The sequence below is a fragment of the Vigna umbellata genome, chromosome 3 (assembly GCF_029865625.1).
Source record: "Vigna umbellata cultivar VRB3 chromosome 3, Vumbellata_1.0, whole genome shotgun sequence".
NCBI classification, from domain to species: domain Eukaryota; kingdom Viridiplantae; phylum Streptophyta; class Magnoliopsida; order Fabales; family Fabaceae; genus Vigna; species Vigna umbellata.
The window spans coordinates 7,527,895-7,548,808 of NC_142167.1; the positions used below are offsets into that span (position 1 = coordinate 7,527,895).

Sequence of the window (20,914 nt, forward strand, 5' to 3'; positions counted from 1 at the left end):
TGTGGTCGTTGCGTCAATTGGAGCACTTTGAATTTTTAGGGTTTCTCCCTCTCTATGGCGTCTTCCTCGTCTACAAACACCTCTATTGGTGGCTCATCTTCTGATCCTTCAATATATACCAATTATGTGAATGTACACTTGTCCATTGACAAGTTAGATGGCACAAATTATGCAACATGGGCGTCCGACATCAAACTTTGGTTGAAGAGTCAGGGGTACTTAGATCATCTTACTCAAAATGTGACTACTGCTCCCATAGATGACACTTCCCGCTGGATGAAAATTGATGCTCAGTTATGCATTGTTATAAAGTCCACCATTCACTCCTCACTGAAACAAATGTTTCGATCCTATGAAACATGTTCAGAAGTATGGGCACAAGCGAAGTTGTTATACACCAATGACAGTCAGCGTCTTTATGGTGTTTGTCAGGACCTATTAACTGTTATTGGTCTGCGCAATCCTGGTCCCATGGCAGATTATTTGGGTAAAATTCATGCCCTTCTTCATGACTTTACTGATATATTACCTCCTGCTTCCACTCCTGCTGAAGAATTGGAACAACGATCAAAGTTCTTCATGTTGTTGGCATTATACGGACTCTCTGATGATGTTTCTCATGTCCGTGATCAGATTTTGGGTTCTCCTGTCATACCCAACTTTACTTCTACTTGTTCTGCTCTTTTGCGTATACCGAGCAAACCCGTCACTGAGACATCCCCTCATACTGATGATTCCTCTGTTATGGCTGCTCAACGTGATGATCGAAGTCGGTCTCGCAAGCCAAGTAAAGGACGTCCAAAATGTGACCATTGTGGCAAGTTAGGGCACAAGATTGATAGATGTTATGCTCTCCATGGAAGTCCTCCTCGACCTGTAGCAATGGCAAATTCTGATCCACCTCCCCGATCACCGTCTGCAGACCATCCTACTTCATCTAATACCGTAGACAAACCTGCACTCTTCAACGAATTTCTCAGATGGTATGAGGATCATCAGCACTCTGGTTCCACTACATCTGTATCTGTTGCACGTACAGGTACACCTTTTGTTGGTCTAACTCACTCCCTCGGACCTTGGGTCCTTGACTCAGGCGCCACCGATCACATCACCGGTAACAAGTCTTTGTTTTCTTCCTTGTCATGTCCTGATAATTTACCCTCGGTAACAATGGCTGATGGGTCTAGAGTCTCATCTCATGGTATTGGTACTGTTAATATTTTTCCATCCATATCCATTGATCATGTACTTTATGTCCCTGGGTCTCCCTTCAACTTATTGTCCATTAGTCGTTTAACTCGTACTCTTAATTGTGTTATTTCATTTACTAAAGATTCTGTTTGGTTGCAGGACCGGAGTTCGAAACACATGATTGGCACAGGATGTGAGTCTCATGGCCTTTATCATCTTCGTCCTTCTCCACATGTTGGCGTAGTCATGGAGTCACCATCCCTTCTTCATGCTCAGTTCGGTCATCCTAGTCTTGCCAAACTACAACAACTTGTCCCGAGGTTGTCCACATTATCAAGTTTGTCGTGTGAGTCTTGTCAGTTAGGGAAGCATACTCGTAGTTCCTTTCCTCGTAGTGTCTCACAACAGGCGTCGTCTCCCTTTTCATTGGTTCATTCTGACATTTGGAGACCTAGTCGTGTTAAGTCCATTTTGGGTTTTCAGTATTTTGTTACTTTTATTGATGATTATTCCAGATGTACTTGGTTGTTTTTAATGAAGAATCGTTCTGAGTTGTTTTCTATTTTCCAATCTTTTTTCAATGAAATAAAAACACAGTTTGGGGTTTGTATTCGAAATTTACGTAGTGATAATGGCCGTGAATATGTTTCTCAACCGTTTAAACAGTTTATGGCTTCTCATGGCATTCTTCACCAAACCTCATGTGCTTATACCCCTCAACAAAATGGGGTGGCTGAGCGCAAGAATAGACACCTTATTGAAACAACTCGTACACTTCTGATTCATGATCAAGTACCATCACGTTTTTGGGGTGATGCAGTTCTCACAGCATGTTATCTTATCAACCGCATGCCATCTTCCGTCCTAGATAACAAAATCCCTCATTCTATCTTATTTCCTCATGACCCTCTGCATCCATTACCTATTCGAGTTTTTGGGTCTACATGTTTTGTTCATGATTTTAGTCCTGGTCTTGATAAGTTATCTCCTAGGTCTCACAAATGTGTCTTCTTAGGATTTCCACGGTCACAAAAGGGCTATAAGTGTTTTTCCCCTTCTCTCAATCGTCATTTTATCTCTGCTGATGTCACTTTTGATGAGTCTTCTTTTTACTTTTCACATCTATCTTCTAGTTCTGTACCTCTCCCTGTTACTGTTGATATTCCTCTTATCTGTGATCCTCCTCGTGATGCTCCACCCCTTTTGTCTTCTCCTTCTTTAGACTCTCATTCACCACAGGCTCATCCTTCACCTCCACCAATTCAGGTTTATAGTCGCCGTAATTGTCTCCCTCATGACTAACTTCCGGTGCCGCCTCATGTGTCTCCTCCGGCTCCAGCAACTGAGTCTGACTTGCCTATTGCCCTCCGTAAAGGTATACGCTCTACCCGTAACCCTTCCCCCCATTATACTGTTCTTAATTACCACAGATTATCTTCATCTTTTTATACTTGTCTCTCATCCATTTCTTCTGTGTCAATTCCCAAATCTGTGGGTGATGCCTTAACTCATCCTGGTTGGCGTCAAGCTATGATGGATGAATTAAGTGCCTTACAGGAAAGTGGAACTTGGGAGCTTGTCCAATTACCATCTGGAAAGTCTGTTGTTGGTTGCAGGTGGGTGTATGCTATCAAGGTTGGTCCTGATGGCACAATTGATCGTCTGAAAGCTCGACTGGTTGCCAAAGGCTACACACAAATTTTTGGTTTGGATTATGGTGATACTTTTTCTCCAGTGGCAAAAATGACCTCTGTTCGCCTATTCATTGCCATGGCCGCTCTTCGACAATGGCCTCTTTACCAACTTGATGTCAAAAATGCTTTCCTCAATGGTGATTTGCATGAAGAAATTTATATGGAGCAACCGCCTGGCTTTGTTGCTCAGGGGGAGTCATCTAGATTGGTATGTCGTCTTCGCAAATCCTTATATGGCCTAAAACAGTCTGCTCGGGCCTGGTTTGGTAAATTCAGTTGTGTTGTTCAACAATTTGGTATGTCTCGCAGTGAAACGGATCATTCAGTGTTCTATCGCCACTCGAGTGCTGGATGTATCTACTTAATAGTGTATGTCGATGATATTGTTCTCACAGGAAGCGACTATCTTGGCATCTCTCAGAAGAAACAACACCTTTGTCATCATTTTCAAACCAAAGATCTTGGCAAACTTCGGTACTTTTTGGGTATTGAAGTAGCACAATCCAGTGATGGTATTGTCATATCTCAGAGGAAATATGCGTTAGACATCTTGGAGGAAACAGGGTTAATGAACTGTAAATCTGTTGAGACACCTATGGACCCTAACATCAAACTCCTACCAAATCAGAGGGAGCCTTTCTCAGATCCTGAACGGTACAGAAGACTAGTTGGTAAATTAAACTATCTTACTGTTACGCGTCCTGACATTTCCTTCGCAGTTAGTGTGGTAAGTCAATTTCTAAACTCCCCATGTGAAGACCATTGGGATGCAGTTGTTCGCATACTGAAGTATGTTAAAAGATCACCTGGAAAAGGTTTGCTATATGGCCCTAACAACGATACAAAAATCGTTTGTTATTCAGATGCTGATTGGGCTGGTTCCCCTTCTGATAGGAGGTCTACTTCTGGATATTGTGTCTCTATTGGTAGCAACCTGATATCTTGGAAAAGTAAGAAGCAGAGTGTTGTGGCAAGGTCCAGTGCAGAAGCAGAATATAGAGCTATGGCATCAGCTACTTGCGAGCTTGTGTGGCTTAAACAATTGTTGAGTGAATTGAAATTTGGAGATGTCACTCACATGATACTTATATGTGATAATCAAGCTGCTCTCCATATTAGCTCTAACCCTGTCTTCCATGAGAGAACCAAACACATTGAGGTTGATTGCCATTTCATTCGAGAAAAAATCATATCCGGAGATATCAAGATTGAGTTTGTTAATTCAAGCAACCAGTTGGCAGACATATTCACTAAGTCCTTACGAGGACCTAGAATTGATTATCTTTGTAACAAGCTTGGAACATATGATTTATATGCTTCAGCTTGAGGGGGAGTCTTAGATGTTAAGATGTGTGTTTCTGTTATTTGGGCTTAGTCTATTCTGTATTAAGGGCATTGGCCCATATCTTACAATATAAATAAACTACCCTATGTGTATGCTAAACACACAAGGGATATTTTCTCCCAATCTTCTCTATTTCTCACACTTATGTTGATGATATGGTTATTACTGGCTCTAATCAAGCATTTATCCAAGAACTTAAACCACAATTACAAGCTTCATTTCATATGAAAGATCTTCGACACTTACACTATTTCCTTGGCTTTCAAGTTCGATCCTCCTTCAATGGTACATTTCTCCATCAACATAAGTATACCACGGATCTCATTTCTATGGTTGGCCTTCAATCAGCAATCAACTACTCCGGTGGATACTCCTCTTGAAGTTAATGTTAAATATCACTGTGATGAGGGTGGCCGTTTGCCTTATCCTTTATTATATTATACCAACAGCTAGTGGGTAGTTTTAATTACTTGACCATTACAAGACCTGACATCTCATTTGCTATTCAGCCAGTGAATCAATTCATGCACTCACCACTTGGCAGCAGTTCATCGCATAATTCGGTATTTGAAAGGTACCTCTCAGCGAGATTTATATTTTCCCATTGGCACGCCTAAATTAATTGATTATAGTGATGCCGATTGGGCTGGTTGTCCTGACACTCACTGATGAATCACTGGTTGGTGCATGTTTCACGGTTCTTCATTGATCTCATGGAAAAGTAAGAAGCAACAAAGCATATCTAAATCCTTTACTAAGAGTATTTTGTCATGTCTGTTGCTTGTTCTGAAATAATTTGGTTTCGTGGTCTTTTGGCTGAACGTGATTTCCTCAACACAATCCAATGCCTCTCTCTATGCTGATAATACAAGTGTCATTCAGATTGCTACAAATCCAATTTTCCATGAGCGCATCAAGCATATTAAATTAGACTGGCATTCTATTCAAGAAGCTTATGATGATCATGTTATTTCACTCCCTCATGTCACTACTCAACTTCAAGTTGCGGATATTCTTACCAAGGTTGTTCCTCACCCACGACATTAGTTTCTTGATAGCAAATTGTTGTTGCTTGACCAACCCCATCAATTTGAGGAGGGATATCATTCAAGAATTAATTTGTCTCCTTAAATATTATGATACGATTTCCTAAGAATAAGCTAGGTAATTCATAGATTGATTTGTGTCATTCAGGAATTAATTTGTCTCCTTAAATATTTTGATTAAACTTCCTAAGAATAAGCTAGGAAAATCATAGATTGATTTCTTCTCCCTATTTTCAAATTATAGGGTATTTTGTAATTATTAGTAATAATTATTGTAAATGTTCCTAGCATTATTTATAGTGGGAATAACAATAGTGAAAGGCGTCAAGCCATTTTTTATGACACTACAAGCTATCAAAGCTTCATATGATAATCTAACAAAATTTTAATGGAAGAATTTTTTTATGGGGAGGATGAAAAATTTAGTTGCAATGGTTCTCCTATCATTTACTATGAGAATATAAACTGGTTGTATTACAGGAACTGCAGAATCTTCAACAGACAGGATTAGTTTTTCAAGGGTAGTTGGGTTAAGGATTTCCAGAGACAAAGGAAAGGTTTAGAGATATAATTCATCCCTATTGAAGTAGTGTCTTTCTAATATTCGCAATACACTGAATTTGCTTTATATTTTTATTTGTGCATGAGAAATGCGTAACTAGGCTCAGGTCTAGAGCAAGATGAAAAACAAAAACTCAATGTTAATGTAGAAACATCTGATTTAAACTTGTTCTTATTTTTTCTTTACAACAAAAGAAACATATAAGTTTAGATTAAACAGTCCATCAAAATTACCGGAAATTCAGCTTTCCATATGTTAGCATGCTCTGTACGAGACAATAGTACAGCCATGTTTGGTTTCCAGCAGCCTAATACAGCAAGATCACCAGTTAGATACAGGAGGTGACCATCTTCTAAATCTGCTTCCACAGTCCAAATGATCTTGCATAACTCATCAACATTAGTAGCTGACTTTCCTGCAAAATCAGACAGCCTAGGTCGGTTATTCCTTCTAAAATGGAGTGAAATATATTAAGAAACACAGCATGATTTTGAGCATATTTACCTAAAGGTAGATTTTGTACCCATCCAAAATGTATATTACTGAGAGGGGTTATTTGATGGTAAAAATGCAGAATGAGAAACTATCTTTAGATTATATAAAAGGATGAAGAGAAGCACGAACACAGTTCCAAGTATCTTTGTTTTTTCTTTAAAATTAAAATAATGTAGCAAACATCAAGAGGGGTTGTTATGGTTGTATGCAGCACCTCTGCAATACTTCTGGGTCAACTTTTTTGGCTTTTTCCTCCATTTCATAAAAAAAGTGCTCTCTATTCATAAAGTTTGCTTCCAATTATATTAAAATCGCTTGAAATGTTAAGGGGCATACTCCACTACTGCTTCCGAACATATTTACAGAAGCTTATTAAATATTTCCTCCGTTCAACTTTATATTATTAAGAGTTTGACACAGATATTAAGGAATGCAATCACTATTTTGAATTCCATAAAAACATTACGTATATACCCTTAATCTCTCTAATTAATTATTCATTTACTCCTACTGCTATACAGTACTTCCACTAAGGATAGTTCTAGAAAAATGTTTAACGCATCATTAGTTTTATAAAATGACAATTACCTTGGAACATATATTTTCTCTAATGTGTCATAAGAAGTGGATAGGAGGAAGTAGTATTTATCAACATAATAATCCATCAAGTTAATTCTTTACTTTTCTTAATCAGAAAAGGCAAGGACACAAGAAATATAATTCTAACAAACTTAAGGATGAAGCACATGTTCTAACTCTTAAGTCCTAACTGTGAGGAAATGACTTGATTCAAACGCCCAACATTGAAAATTTAGAATATGATTCAGGGAGATAAAAAGCAAACATAATCAACGAAAAAGGAAATTGTAAAGCTGACTTAATTATGGAAACCCTTAGCCCACCTTAGTTGCAGCACTGTGGGGGTTGCCTTACTTGCAACCTCAAGGTGGTGGTTTTTTCCACATTGACTAAAAATATGACTTGAATAGAGTTTATATAGCTTGGATAGTCATCACCTTATAACTTGGTTTTATGGGATTCAGTTCAGTCCAAATATCTAAGAAGTAATTGCCTATTTTGCAAGAAATAAATCCCTTTATTTAATGGATTGAAGGTCGATTGTCTTATGTTGGGAAGTTGTCTTAATCGCAATCCACCAGACCTGTCTTAATTGCATAGCATGGAAGGGACTGAGAAGGAGTGTTTGAAAGCCACCTTAACTGTGGTCACCCATGGTATGCTATCATTGCAGCATGAAGGACCTATCTTGTGAGTTCAGTCAACCTTCAAATTCAAATTCTAAGATCTTAATTTTGTTACATCAAATACTTTTATAGTAATTATATGTAATGCAAATGTGTAAATTATTACTTAATATTCTACCTCAAACTCATGAATAGATATCTTCCATTCCCAACTTGGCTATGAAAAATTGAACTGATCAACCCCCTTGTAAGAACATCAGCCAATTGTTGTTGTAATATAACATAGGACATACACACCATACCTTCCTCCAACTTATCTTTAATGAAATTATCAATTTCCATATGCTGTGTCCTATCATACTGCACAAAGTATAAGAAAAACTGATAGCAGACTTGTTGCACAAGAGACTCCTTGACCTTTCAATTGCATCTTCTCAGCCCCGCCTAACAGCCAGCCCTTTTCTCTCAGTGTTCTCAGACGATGATTAGGACCCAGTGGTCCAAGAAACAAACACTTGTTGCCAGATCTAGTAGAAAAGTCTGACCAATAAAGCAGCTAAAATACTTTGGATTCAGTCTCTTCCATCAGAGTTAAGTTGGCTTTCTACCACTCTTGTTTTGCTATGTGACAATCTAGCACAATTTCTGTCTCAATCCTATTCCACATGCCAAAAAAAATTACGGAATTTGAGATTTTCTTTCTTGGAGAAATTCTTGGAAAAAGTCCCATGCTGCAGCACATTCCAACTCCTCACTAAAATGCAGACATTTCATCAAGCTGCTTTCTTCTCAGATTTTTGGCCTTGTGAGATAAACTCAGGCTAGTTAATAGGTTCTCCCTCACTCGCCCACCCAGAGTTTGAGTGGGGAATATTAAGACATGCACATATGTTCATTTCATTTCACTGCAATTTCATTATAAGAATTATATTCTGTTATGTTTCTGTTATATATCATTTACTTGCTGGCTCAGCAGTTAGTCGTCACATTGCACAAATATATATCACGTTTCTTTGTACATTTTGTATTAAGAGAGATTAATATCCTTTCTCTCAACTCTCGGTTCTTTCTCTCAGTTTCTCTTAATTGCATTAAAAATCATTTTTAGCCACAATAGATCACGCAGTCCTTCTATCCTTGGTAGATTGAAATAAATTTTCTGCTGATCATCTTGCTCCTCTATCATTTTCAGTCATTTTTAGCCACTACAATAAATTCATTATATTTCTTGCTCCTCTAGGTTACCAAATTCTCCCAACAAAGGTTCAATAAATAGATGTTGATCTTCTATCCACCAAGGATCCTGAAAAGTTGTCATCAGTATAGACTTCTACCTACTCCAGAACCACAACATGTGTTAGGATATAAGGGTATAATGGGAAATGGAATTAGGATAGTGTTAGATGATAAGATGTGTGTTTCAGTTAATTGGGCTCAGCCCATTCTGTATTAAGGGCATTGGCCCATATCTTACATTATAAATAAACTACCCTATGTGTATGCAAAAGACACAAGGTATATTTTCTCCCAATCTTCTCTATTTTTCCTCACATGGTATCTAGAGCATAGGATTAGTTCCAACCAACTCCACGGTCTACAGCACACATCATCACCGTTGTCGCCGCTGCCGTCATCGCCGCCGCAACCGCCGTCGTCGCCGGAGTTCCAAAATCGACCGACGACCACACCATCGGAATCGTCTAGGCCGGGCGACCACCGTGGTACAAAGATCGCGGCGAACGGACCACCCACTCGCTTCCACGCGCTGCCGCAACAGTCATCGGCGCTGCCGCTTCCCGCCGCACGTGCCGGCGCGTCGTCTGAGAGTTCCGTCGCCGATCAGAATCGCCGTGATCGCCTCCTCGTCCTCTTTCTGGATCTGTGGTCGTTGCGTCAATCGGAGCACTTTGGATTTTTAGGGTTTCTCCTTCTCCGTGGCATCTTCCTCGTCTACAAACACCTCTGTTGGTGGCTCATCTTCTGATCCCTCAATATACACCAATTATGTGAATGTACACTTGTCCATTGACAACTTAGATGGCACAAATCATGCAACATGGGCATCCGACATCAAACTTTGGTTGAAGAGTCAGGAGTACTTAGATCACCTTACTCAAAATGTGACTACTGCTACCACAGATGACACTTCCCGCTGGATGAAAATTGATGCTCAGTTATGCATTGTTATAAAGTCCACCATTCACTCCTCACTTAAACAAATGTTTCGGTCATATGAAACATGTTCAGAAATATGGACACAAGCGAAGTTGTTATACACAAATGACACTCAGCGCCTTTATGGTGTTTGTCAGGACCTATTAAATGTTGTTGGTCCGCGCAATCATGGTCCCATGGCAAAATATTTGGGTAAATTTCATGCCCTTCTTCATGATTTTAATGATATATTACCTCTTGCTTCCACTCCTGCTGAAGAACTGGAACAACGATCAAAGTTCTTCATGTTGTTGGCATTATACGGACTCTAATGATGTCTCTCATGTCCGTGATCAGATTTTGGGTTCTCCTGTCATACCCAACTTTACTTCTACTTGTTCTGCTCTTTTGCGTATACTAAGCAAACCAGTCACTGAGACATCTCCTCATATTGATGATTCCTCAGCTATGGCTATCAAACATGATGATCAAAGTCGGTCTCGCAAGCCAAGTAAAGGACGTCCAAAATGTGATCACTGTGGCAAGTTAGGCCACAAAATTGATCGATGTTATTCGCTTCATGGGCGTCCTCCTCGACCTGTAACAATGGCTAATTCTGATCCATCTCGCCGATCACCGTCTGCAGACCATCCTACTTCATCTAATACCGTAGAAAAACCTGCAATCTTTAACGAATTTCTCAGATGGTATGAGGATCATCAGCACTCTAGTTCCACTACATCTGCATCTATTGCACGTACAGGTACACCTTTTGTTGGTCTGACTCACTTTCTCTCCCTCGGACCTTGGGTCCTTGACTCAGGTGCCACCAATCATATCACTGGTAACAAGTCATTGTTTTCTTCCTTGTCATGTCGGATAATTTACCCTCGGTAACAATGGTTGATGGGTCTAGAGTCTCATCTCATGGTGTTGGTACTGTTGATATTTTTTCGTCCATATCCATTGATCATGTACTTTATGTTCCTGGGTCTCCCTTCAACTTATTGTCCATAAGTCGTCTAACTCGTACCCTTAATTGTGTTATTTCATTTACTAAAGATTTTGTTTGGTTGCAGGACCGGAGTTTGAAACACATGATTGGCACAGGATGTGAGTCTCATGGCCTATACCATCTCCGCCCTTCTCCACATGTTGGCGTAATCATGGAGTCACCATCCCTTCTTCATGCTCAGTTAGGTCATCCTAGTCTTGCCAAACTACAACAACTTGTCCCGAGGTTGTCAAAATTATCAAGTTTGTCGTGTGAGTCTTGTCATTTAGGAAAGCATACTCATAGTTCCTTTCCTCGTAGTGTCTCACAACGGGCGTCGTCCCCCTTTTCATTGGTTCATTCTGACATTTGGGGACCTAGTCGTGTTAAGTCCACTTTAGGTTTTCAGTATTTTGTTACTTTTATTGATGACTATTCCAGATCTACTTGGTTGTTTTTAATGAAGAATCATTCTGAGTTGTTTCCTATTTTTCAATCATTTTTCAATGAAATAAAAACACAGTTTGGGGTTTCTATTCGAAATATACGCAGTGATAATGGCCGTGAATACCTTTCTCAACCGTTTAAACATTTTATGGCTTCTCATGGCATTCTTCACCAAACCTCATGTGCTTATACCCCTCAACAAAATGGGGTGGCTGAGCACAAGAATAGACACCTTATTGAAACAACTTGTACTCTTCAAATTCATGGTCAAGTACCCTCACGTTTTTGGGGTGATGCAGTTCTCACGACATGTTATCTTATAAACCGCATGCCATCTTCCGTCCTAGATAACAAAATCTCTCATTCTATCTTATTTCCTCAAGACCCTCTACATCCATTACCTTAGAGTTTTTGGGTCTACATGTTTTGTTCATGATTTTAGTCCTGGTCTTGATAAGTTATCTCCTAGGTCTCACAAATGTGTCTTCTTAGGATTTCCACGGTCACAAAAGGGCTATAAGTGTTTTTCCCCTTCCCTCAATCGTCATTTTATCTCTACTGATGTCACTTTTGATAAGTTATCCCTTCTTTTTACTTTTCATGGATGAATCTTCTTTTTACTTTTCATGACAGCCATGAGAGTTACTTCCGTCTTAGGATAGTGTTAGATGTTAAGATGTGTGTTTCTGTTAATTGGGCTCAGCCCATTCTGTATTAAGGGCATTGGCCTATATCTTACAATATAAATAAATTACCCTATGTGTATGCAAAAGACACAAAGGATATTTTCTCCCAATCTTCTCTATTTCTCACAGATAGAAGGTAGAGGAATTGTATATATTGAATATAGTGAAAAACTATATTTAGATTAATCTCCCTTGTGTAAAATACACACATAGGGTTCTCTATTTATAATAGAAGAAATATGGGCTAAGCCCAAAATACAAATGAGAAATAATAACAAACTAACTAAAAGATAAAAGATATAATATATTTAACACTCCCCCTCAAGCTGGAGCATACAAATTGTATGAACTAAGCTTGAAATAGATGAACTCAGTGTTGAACTAGATGATTTGTTGTCTTCAAGAGTGTGAGGCAAACATAGATGGACTAACAACAGCTTGTGAAACTTCAACTTCAAAAGTGGATGAAGGAGAGTCGTGTGGACAATGATAAACTGCAAGGATTGATTCCCAATCAATGATGGAAGAGTGACGGGATCAACAGTGGTAGCTGAAAGCTAAGAGCTACAAAACTGCAGGGACTACACTAAATCCTCATCAATGATGGATGGGTGACGGGATCAACAGTAGTAGCTGAAATCTACAAAACTGCAGGGACTACACCCATATATATGTGACTTGCAGTGTCTTGGAAACGTACTCCCCCTTAGTGTGAAGGGTGGAAATGTGGAACATCGCAGTTGCTGGACCACTAAAACAAAACCAAATATTAAGCTACAATGCTGAAACAAAGGCATCAAAGATCCAAAGATATGTTGGAGGTCCAAGATTCTTTGCTGGACAACTCCCAAGTGGTAATACTTAGCCATGTATCACAAGAAGATCGGGCTAAACTCTAGCCCAAGAAGAACTGACGCAGTTGCGTCTGTCTGAGGTGGTAGCGACTGCAACGGCGGTTGACTGCTATAAAACTGTAGGGACGAAATTGCCATCACTGACTATAGGGCCTGTAGTGGCTAGAAGCGAAAAAACTACAGGGACTCCCATCACTAACTGACGAGGTGATGGGGCCTACAGTGGTTGGAAGCATACGGCGTCGGACAGCGGCAAACGGCGTCGGACAGCGGCAAACGGCGTCGGACAGCGGCAAACGGAGTCGGACAGCGGCAAACGGCACGGACAGCGGCAAATGGCGTGGAACAACGGCAAACGGCGCCTGGACCGCGGAAACCCTAGGTATGAGCCCAAGCCAACAAAACGGAGAAACAAGAACCAAAACACACTCAAAAAGCTCCGGCGAGACGATCTGCAGTGACGCGATGAAACTCCGACACCGGGAAGGCGGCACGTGGAGGTGCGTGGTGAGGAGTTTGGTCATCACTCCGACGGGGTTGGCCGTCGCTCGAGGAGGCGCTTGCGATCCGCTGGTCACCGGTCGAAACTGTGACGGTGGCCGGCGGTGGCGGCGGCGACGGACTGGCTGGAAAGAAGCGGCGGCGACGGTGGAGAGATTTGACTGCACTGGTGCTGACTGTGGCACAGGTTTAAGAGAAAAAGAAAGAGGGAAGAGTTGCCCACTGAAATTTTAGGGGCTGCCGGCGGCCATAGCGGCCGGCCACCGGCAGACAGCAAAGACACCAGAAGAAGATCAGAGAACCTGCTCTGATACCATGTTGAATATAGTGAAAAACTATATTTAGATTAATCTCCCTTGTGTAAAATACAGACATAGGGTTCTCTATTTATAATAGAAGAAATATGGGCTAAGCCCAAAATACAAATGAGAAATAATAACAAACTAACTAAAAGATAAAAGATATAATATATTTAACAGTATAAATAGATTGTTTGGATAGTTAGAAGAGTAGTTTTTTGGGTAGTTGATTTGTTAACAGGTTTGGTCCTGTGAAAGGAGTTATGCCCTTGTTTCTGTAAGTGTCCAAAGTATTCTTTTGTGAATAATACACAGTTTTGTTCCCATTCTTGTTATCTTTCTGTTCTGAGAGGTGGTTTAGAGGGTTCTTAACTAGGTTTCTTAATCGGAAACCTATCAACATGTGAACTAATGTGGCTCTGACAAATACATCAACTATTAGAGTTAAGAGAAATCAAGGAGAAGAAGTTGATTTGCACTGATGAAGTCACTCTCCACATTGCTTTTAATCTTGTTATTTCATGAAAGGACCATGCCCATAAAGATAAATAGTTACTTTATTTGGAAAAAAAAAAAGTCCTTGCCAGCAAAATTACAATTGCTTTGTCAGTTCCAGAGAACAACTTGCTACATGTTCACCAAATACATCAGGATCCAAAGTTGAAAATATTTATAACGAGCTTTATGCCTATGATTTATATGCTCCACCAATATAGCTAAGGAAACAAGTATCATATGCCTAATTAATTTCAGCACATAAACATATGTAACGTATATCACGGGGACTTTATTCCTGTATCCTACTCATGGAAGTGTAATACAATAATGTGTGGTCTGCAATAGACACAAATTCACAAAATCTTGAACAACAAAATTCTTCTAATATATATGTACAGCCAATATTTCATGTTTATAGCTCAACACTAGCATTGTGCGACCTTGCAACAAAACCAAGGTAGAATCATAACATCATATTTTACTAATATGTTACAAACAACTATATGAGTTGGACTTCAACAATGCGGTTGTCATGAGTATCCAAAAATTCAAAAGCAAATCAAAGGAAGAAATTAGTAGCCAAGAGAAAGGGGATAACCATAAACTAAAAAGTTAAGTTATACACAAATTATCAAGAGCTTACAAAAATATGTTCTAATTACCTTTACCAGTCGACAATGCAGCTAAAGTTCTGACTGATTTATGGTTCTTCATACTGTAGATGAAGCGAAATACACTGTGGAGTGGTACATGATGGCATATGTGCCTGTTCCAACATTTGAATACATAAGCGCAAGCAATTAGCACTAAAGAAAGCGTATCCATCAATGCATAAACATAATTTATTACCAACCACTCTAGCTGTATCATTCATCATTCTTTATGTACATCATTATCTTATCTTTCAAATATGAAGGCATAAACAATAATGACTTGATTGAGATCTTTAATCATCCTACCAATACAATTTTAGATGCAAGACATAATAAGTACCAGTCAGTATGACAACCCATTACCATTTGCTAATGTTTGCCGGGAGAAATGAGTGCACAGTACAGTAATAAAATAAAAAATTTCTCATTAAGCAAGAACACTGCTCTTTTTTAACACATAACTCAAGTACTTGAGCAAATGATGAGAAACCAACTATAATTATATAGCATCTAAATGCTTCAGCCAGGCTAGTCTTTGTTCACAAGGTGAAGGAACTAGCAAAGCTAGCCATTCGGTCATCACTCATCTAAAATATATCCAAGACATCTTTGTTTGAGTAGGTGCAAATTCACCTCACGTGCGCTTCGTACTACAAAAAAATGTGAGAAGGGTGAAAGAAAAGCACAAGCCATGAACATTCCACCCAACAAATTTAGTTTGATTCCCCACTCCCTACCAAAAAAAAACACTAGTGAAAATCAAAACTTTTTTTTATCTAAACTCCATTTCCGTTCCCACCCATTCAAACAAAGGGGTTGAAATTGAAAAGGAAGAACTTTCCTCCCCAAAAAGAGAACTCCAAAACCTCTAACCACGTCGGCCAACATAACATAACAGCATAAGCCAATTGGGTACACACTGATTCATCCATTCGTGCAAACAACCTTTGTGGGTGACAGAATACCCAATAGAGAATAAAGGGGAAATAACGAATAAAGGAATTGGGAAATAGAGGAAATGTGAAAAGATAGACGAGTAGATACCTCCTGGGTGGGATAATGAAGGGGGTGTTGGGACGAAAAACGTGATGAGGGTGCGTGAAAGCAAGTTCAGCCATTAAGAAGAAGAAGCAATTGCAGATAAAGTTGGGGAAAAGTGGTAACCTATACTATAAGGTTGAAGGAGTTCATGAGTGGATTGAGCAGGTGGTGGTGAGTGTGAGTGAGAGTTTGAATGAGAAAGGAAATGGTTACGGATAGAAGGAAGGATGGATGGGTGGTGGTGTGATGGTGAATGGGGGCATAGGGTACTGCACAAAACTGCACAAACAAACACAAGATAATGAGTTCACTTGGCGCCTTCTGTAATTACTACGCTTTGCATTTTTTCTATGGATAAGGATATTTTTGACAACCTTTTAATCTTTTTTTATCATATTTTTAACTTTATTTATGTGTAATTTTGTTATTGATTTAAAATTATTTCAATATTAACAATAATCATAGACATAACGTAAAACACGTCCATAAATAAACTCTTATACAAATAAAATAAGGGCTTAAATTAATGTGTAATTCTAAAAATTACTTTAAAATTTTAAATTAGGTCTCTAAACTCAAACTTCTTTTAATTTTTTTTCCTTCTAATTTTTTATACGAAAATTTAATTACGTATACTCAATTAAAAAAAATAACAGTTCATATATTCATTCAATTCAAACAAATTAGGACCTAGTTAAAATATTTTAAATGGTTTAAATTAATTCATATCATAATTGTCACCCCGAATAAATTTTAAATAAAAATGTTGATCAACGTTTTTAAGTGTGCTAATGTCGCTTTTTATTCTATCTAATAAGTTATTGGTAAACATACCTAATGTACTTTATTTGAATGAACTCTTGAGTTAAATTATAATTTTTTGTTAGATTTTTAATTTAAATATAAATTCTTTGTAGAAATATTGAATATGTTTTCTTTAAATGAACTTTTTGATGGGTAATATCTTTTGTTTGATTTTTAGTTTACTTATATCTGATTACCTAAAATATAATGTCCTAGTAATATTGATTATATGGTTTATAAATAAAAGAAAAATTAAATTTACAAGGCTAAGATCCTTTTTATCCTTTAATTTTTATAAAAGAATTAATATTTTTAATTTTTATTTGATTTAATTTAATTTTTATAGTTTTTAAAAATGATCTAATCAGATCTGTTATATTAACATTAGATATCTGTTAAAATTTATATATTAAATTTCTCTATTAAAAATAAAATTAATTTGAATATTTAAATTTTTAAGGTAAAGTAATTTGATATAAATTTAATTAAATCATTTTTAAAAAATTATAAAACTAACTTGTATTAAAAAAATTAAAAATATAATATTTTTTTGTAAGAATTAAAGGAAGAAAAGGAATTTTAACCAATTTACAATAATATTGTGTGAAATTTTGGAAATTTTAGAATAATCCGTCTATGTACTGATTGTGTAAAGAATTTTATAGTATCATCTAAGATTACAATTATTATGAACATATTTGCAATTAAATTAGAATTTATAAACAGTATAAAACTACTCTAACAGTACACAGAAATTAACCTTCACTTTTGTACAAAATCTTTTTTACTTGTAATTTTTTACCAATATATAAAACATTACCTAGTGTTATTCTACATAATATAGTATAATCCTTCTGCTTTTAAATGAAGATTTCCTATATGTTTATTAATTGATATCACATGAGCTAGTTACTCCTGTAAAAAAAAATCAAATATAACATTGAATACTTAGTTAACATTAGATACTTTAAACAAATTTAGTTAAAATATATTCTAAATAATTTTAATATTGTATTAAAAAGTTGATTTCAAATTTAACTTAATTTTACAATATTAAAAATAAATTATTTATTTATTTATATAATATAAATCAATTTTAATCTATATATATTTCCAATTCAGTTTTTTAATATTTGAGCAAACTATTGACATATGATATTCTTATATGGACTATATTAGATTGGGCCAATATTTGAATTTTCTTTTGCTAAAAATTATAATTTTCAAATATTAATTTAATTAAATAAATAATATAATTTTCACAAAATTGAATTTAAAACTTTAATAATTCATAATATCTAAACTAATTCAAAACATGAAAAAATATAATATAATTTGTTTATAATACAAATACAAAAATTGATATAATTGATACTAGTCTTATAATTTATATACTATAAAAGTAAATTAATTTGAATTAGGTAAATTTTGATCCATTACAAATAAAACTCGTCATAATCCAATTTAATTAAATTAGAGTAAAGTGAAAAAATAACTTGACCCATTGTTGGATGCTAATTCTTTCAAAGGTTTTATTATTAATGATCATTTTTTATCTTTTGAAATCAAATTTAGACAAAGACAGACAACTTAATATTTATCATCAATTGTGTGAAAAAGAGACAGCTTGCAGAAGAACGTGTTTGCGCGTATTTTGTGCTGTCAGTCATTATCTCTTTCATTTCTTTATTATTACACTCTCAAGAACCAAACAACACCAAAATTTCTTACTTCAACTTTCTTCTCTAATTCTACCAATTTTCATCCTTTTTTTCTATATTTGCCTTAAAATCTTCTCATTACACGGTTACTAAGTCAGAAACATAAATCTGTTACAAGAAAAATAAAAATCTAAGATCATCGGACAACCTCTTCTTCTGTTACTATCATTTGGATCTACCTTTCTTCTCAGTTTTGAACTAGTCATGGTGTTTTCTCTCCACAAACGCTTCTGGGTTTCTTCCTGGTTTCTCCTTTTCTTCTGGGCCATCTCTGTGTCTTCTCTCACTCCCACTTTTCTTTCTGGTAAATGTTTTTACTTTAAGTTGAATTTTGCTTTTTTGTTGTTGATTTTCTCAGTTTTGGTGAACTAAACAGTTTTCTGACAACTTTCTGTGTTAATTTACATTTGGGGTTTTTCTTGTTCTTCTTTTCAGACCACGTTTTCCATTCTCAAGCACAAGCACATGCCGGTCGGAACCTCCTTCAGGCGAAAAAAGGTTTGTCATTTTTAATTTTGGTGGTTGTATTTTCGTTTCTTGTTATATGCATTTGGATCTACCCATTATTAAGCTTTGAGAAAAAGAAAGAGTAAACCACCATGCATAATATTATGTTCTTGTTTGTCATATTAACTGATTCAACCTATATTTTAAGTTCAATTATTTCTCTGTTCTTTATGAATACTAAAAATTTACTTTTTTTGTTCTTATTCTTTGAAACATTCAATTTTAGTTCTTAGTAAAAAATTCTTTGAAATATGATTGACCTAAAGAATTAGTTCCATAGCTTTTTGATCCAAAAGACTAAAACTTGTAGGGATACAAGGTAGTCTCCCATCTGGAAGTCAAAGACCTTAATTACAAACTGTTATCTATGTTAAATTTGGTATCTTTTAACATAATTGTCTTATAAAACGTCGTATCTATATTGACTTATAATTGTTTGACTGTATCAAATCCTTCTATACGATAAATTATAATGGTCTGCTTATTTTGTCTTTATTAGTATGGGTTTTCTGTTTGTATCATTTTCATTTTGAGATTACAGAAACTAGGTGCATTCTTTTTGGACAACTTATAAACAACAATGGCTACTAGGTTAATGCAATGTAAATTGTATTCTATGTCTCCATAGGATTTTTGCTATTCAAAATGCCTTACTGGTTTATATGCAAAGTAGAAAAGTGGTAGGTTATATGAACTTCATCAAAGGGACAGAGCAAGTGACTCATATACCAACCAACTGTTACAACTTGTGTTTTGGTTTCTTTGCGAGAGGATGAGTGGTTACTATCTGCTTCATACCAATCTCTTGAACTCTTTAAGAATTGAAAGTATGGTGTTTGAAAGCATCAAAATAGTATTCTGATGACACTTTTTTCACCTTGAACTTGCAGGTTGTTCTGTGAATTTTGAGTTTTTAAACTACACAATAGTCACAAGCAAATGCAAAGGACCCCAATACCCTCCCAAAGAATGTTGTGGGGCATTAAAAGAATTTGCTTGCCCTTATGCAGATGTTTTGAATGATCTCACAAATGAGTGTGCCACAACCATGTTTAGTTACATCAATCTCTATGGAAAATACCCTCCTGGCCTCTTTGCTAGTGAGTGTACTGAAAGCAAGCGTGGTCTTGAATGTCCTGCATTGCCACCATCAGTATCGGCAGATGACACTTCAAATCAATTTCTACACTCTCCATCTCTGTTGCTGCTGCTCACAACCTGCTTCTTAATCTTGTTATTCTGATACATTTATACCAACTTTCATTCTTTTTCTTGCATTATATTGATGCATTGCCATTTTTTGTATGTTGTGTGTGAATTGCTGTCTGAGCCAAAAAGAAAAAATGGCCATGTGCCTGTAGTTTGAGGATTGTATTAACCAATTATGTATTGAAAAAAGTTACTTGTGCCAAGTGATCTATCTATCTTCTTGCTGCTTAATCATAGGCTTTTATTTCATTTCAATGAAATGCTTCATATAACAACTTGCACAATTTCTTGCCCTTCATAGCAGGTTTGCTGTTTGTTCCTCTGTTGCTATTCTTATTCAATGTTTGATAACTTTCAATTGACTTATGTTTTATAGAAAGAAAAAACTATTTTTAGATTGAATATATGCATATAAAATTTATATTGACCTAAAAATGTTTAATGTTTATTTATGTAGATAAATTTGACATTATATTGATTTTCTTTAATTCATATTTATTTAATATGAATTGTTTAATTTTCTTTCTATTATTCTTCTATTTTGTCAAAAAATTACTTAAACAAGGTTATAAATTATCATTCAATTGATAATTCAATTATTGATAGTGTAATAGGTAGTGAAATTATATATATATATATATATATATATATATATATATATATATATATATAATTTGATTTAATCACAAATAACTTTTTGTCTGATTCAGTAAACAATTAGCTTCAATATGATTTTTCAGATTATCACTGAAAAAGTTAACGGACTTCTTTTATATATATATATATATATATATGGATGTATGTATGAAGTGATGACAAATATTTAATACAACATTAATTATTTTCTTAATAAAAATGTAAACCTAAAATGATTATTATTATCATGTTTTACACGTGGACTTATTATTAAAAAATAATTATTTATATCACTGAAAATTCAATTTAAATATTATAATATATTTGATTTGAAGTTTTACATATAATTTAGTTGTTAAGATATAAAATTAT

The 20,914-nt window shown here is 36.1% G+C and overlaps 2 protein-coding genes across 2 annotated transcripts in view; one reads left to right on the forward strand and one right to left on the reverse strand.

The window, feature by feature from the left end:
* LOC124845780 (ribonuclease E/G-like protein, chloroplastic) overlaps positions 1 to 15,955 on the reverse strand; it is a 46,126-nt gene extending 30,171 nt beyond the window's left edge. The window contains exons 1-3 of the mRNA XM_088109067.1: positions 15,669 to 15,955; positions 14,634 to 14,737; positions 6,072 to 6,253 (exon numbers count right to left, since the gene is read on the reverse strand). Coding sequence (XP_087965193.1) covers positions 6,072 to 6,253; positions 14,634 to 14,737; positions 15,669 to 15,742 — 360 coding nt within the window. The 5' untranslated portion in view covers positions 15,743 to 15,955. The remainder of the gene's footprint in view (positions 1 to 6,071; positions 6,254 to 14,633; positions 14,738 to 15,668) is intronic.
* Positions 15,956 to 18,151: 2,196 nt separating this feature from the next.
* Positions 18,152 to 20,109, forward strand: LOC124821306 (GPI-anchored protein LLG1-like). The gene is made up of 3 exons (XM_047293172.2): positions 18,152 to 18,494; positions 18,626 to 18,688; positions 19,588 to 20,109. The coding sequence occupies exons 1-3, from the start codon at positions 18,395 to 18,397 to the stop codon at positions 19,938 to 19,940; spliced, it is 516 nt and encodes a 171-aa protein (XP_047149128.1). The 5' UTR covers positions 18,152 to 18,394; the 3' UTR covers positions 19,941 to 20,109.
* Positions 20,110 to 20,914: the final 805 nt, after the last annotated feature.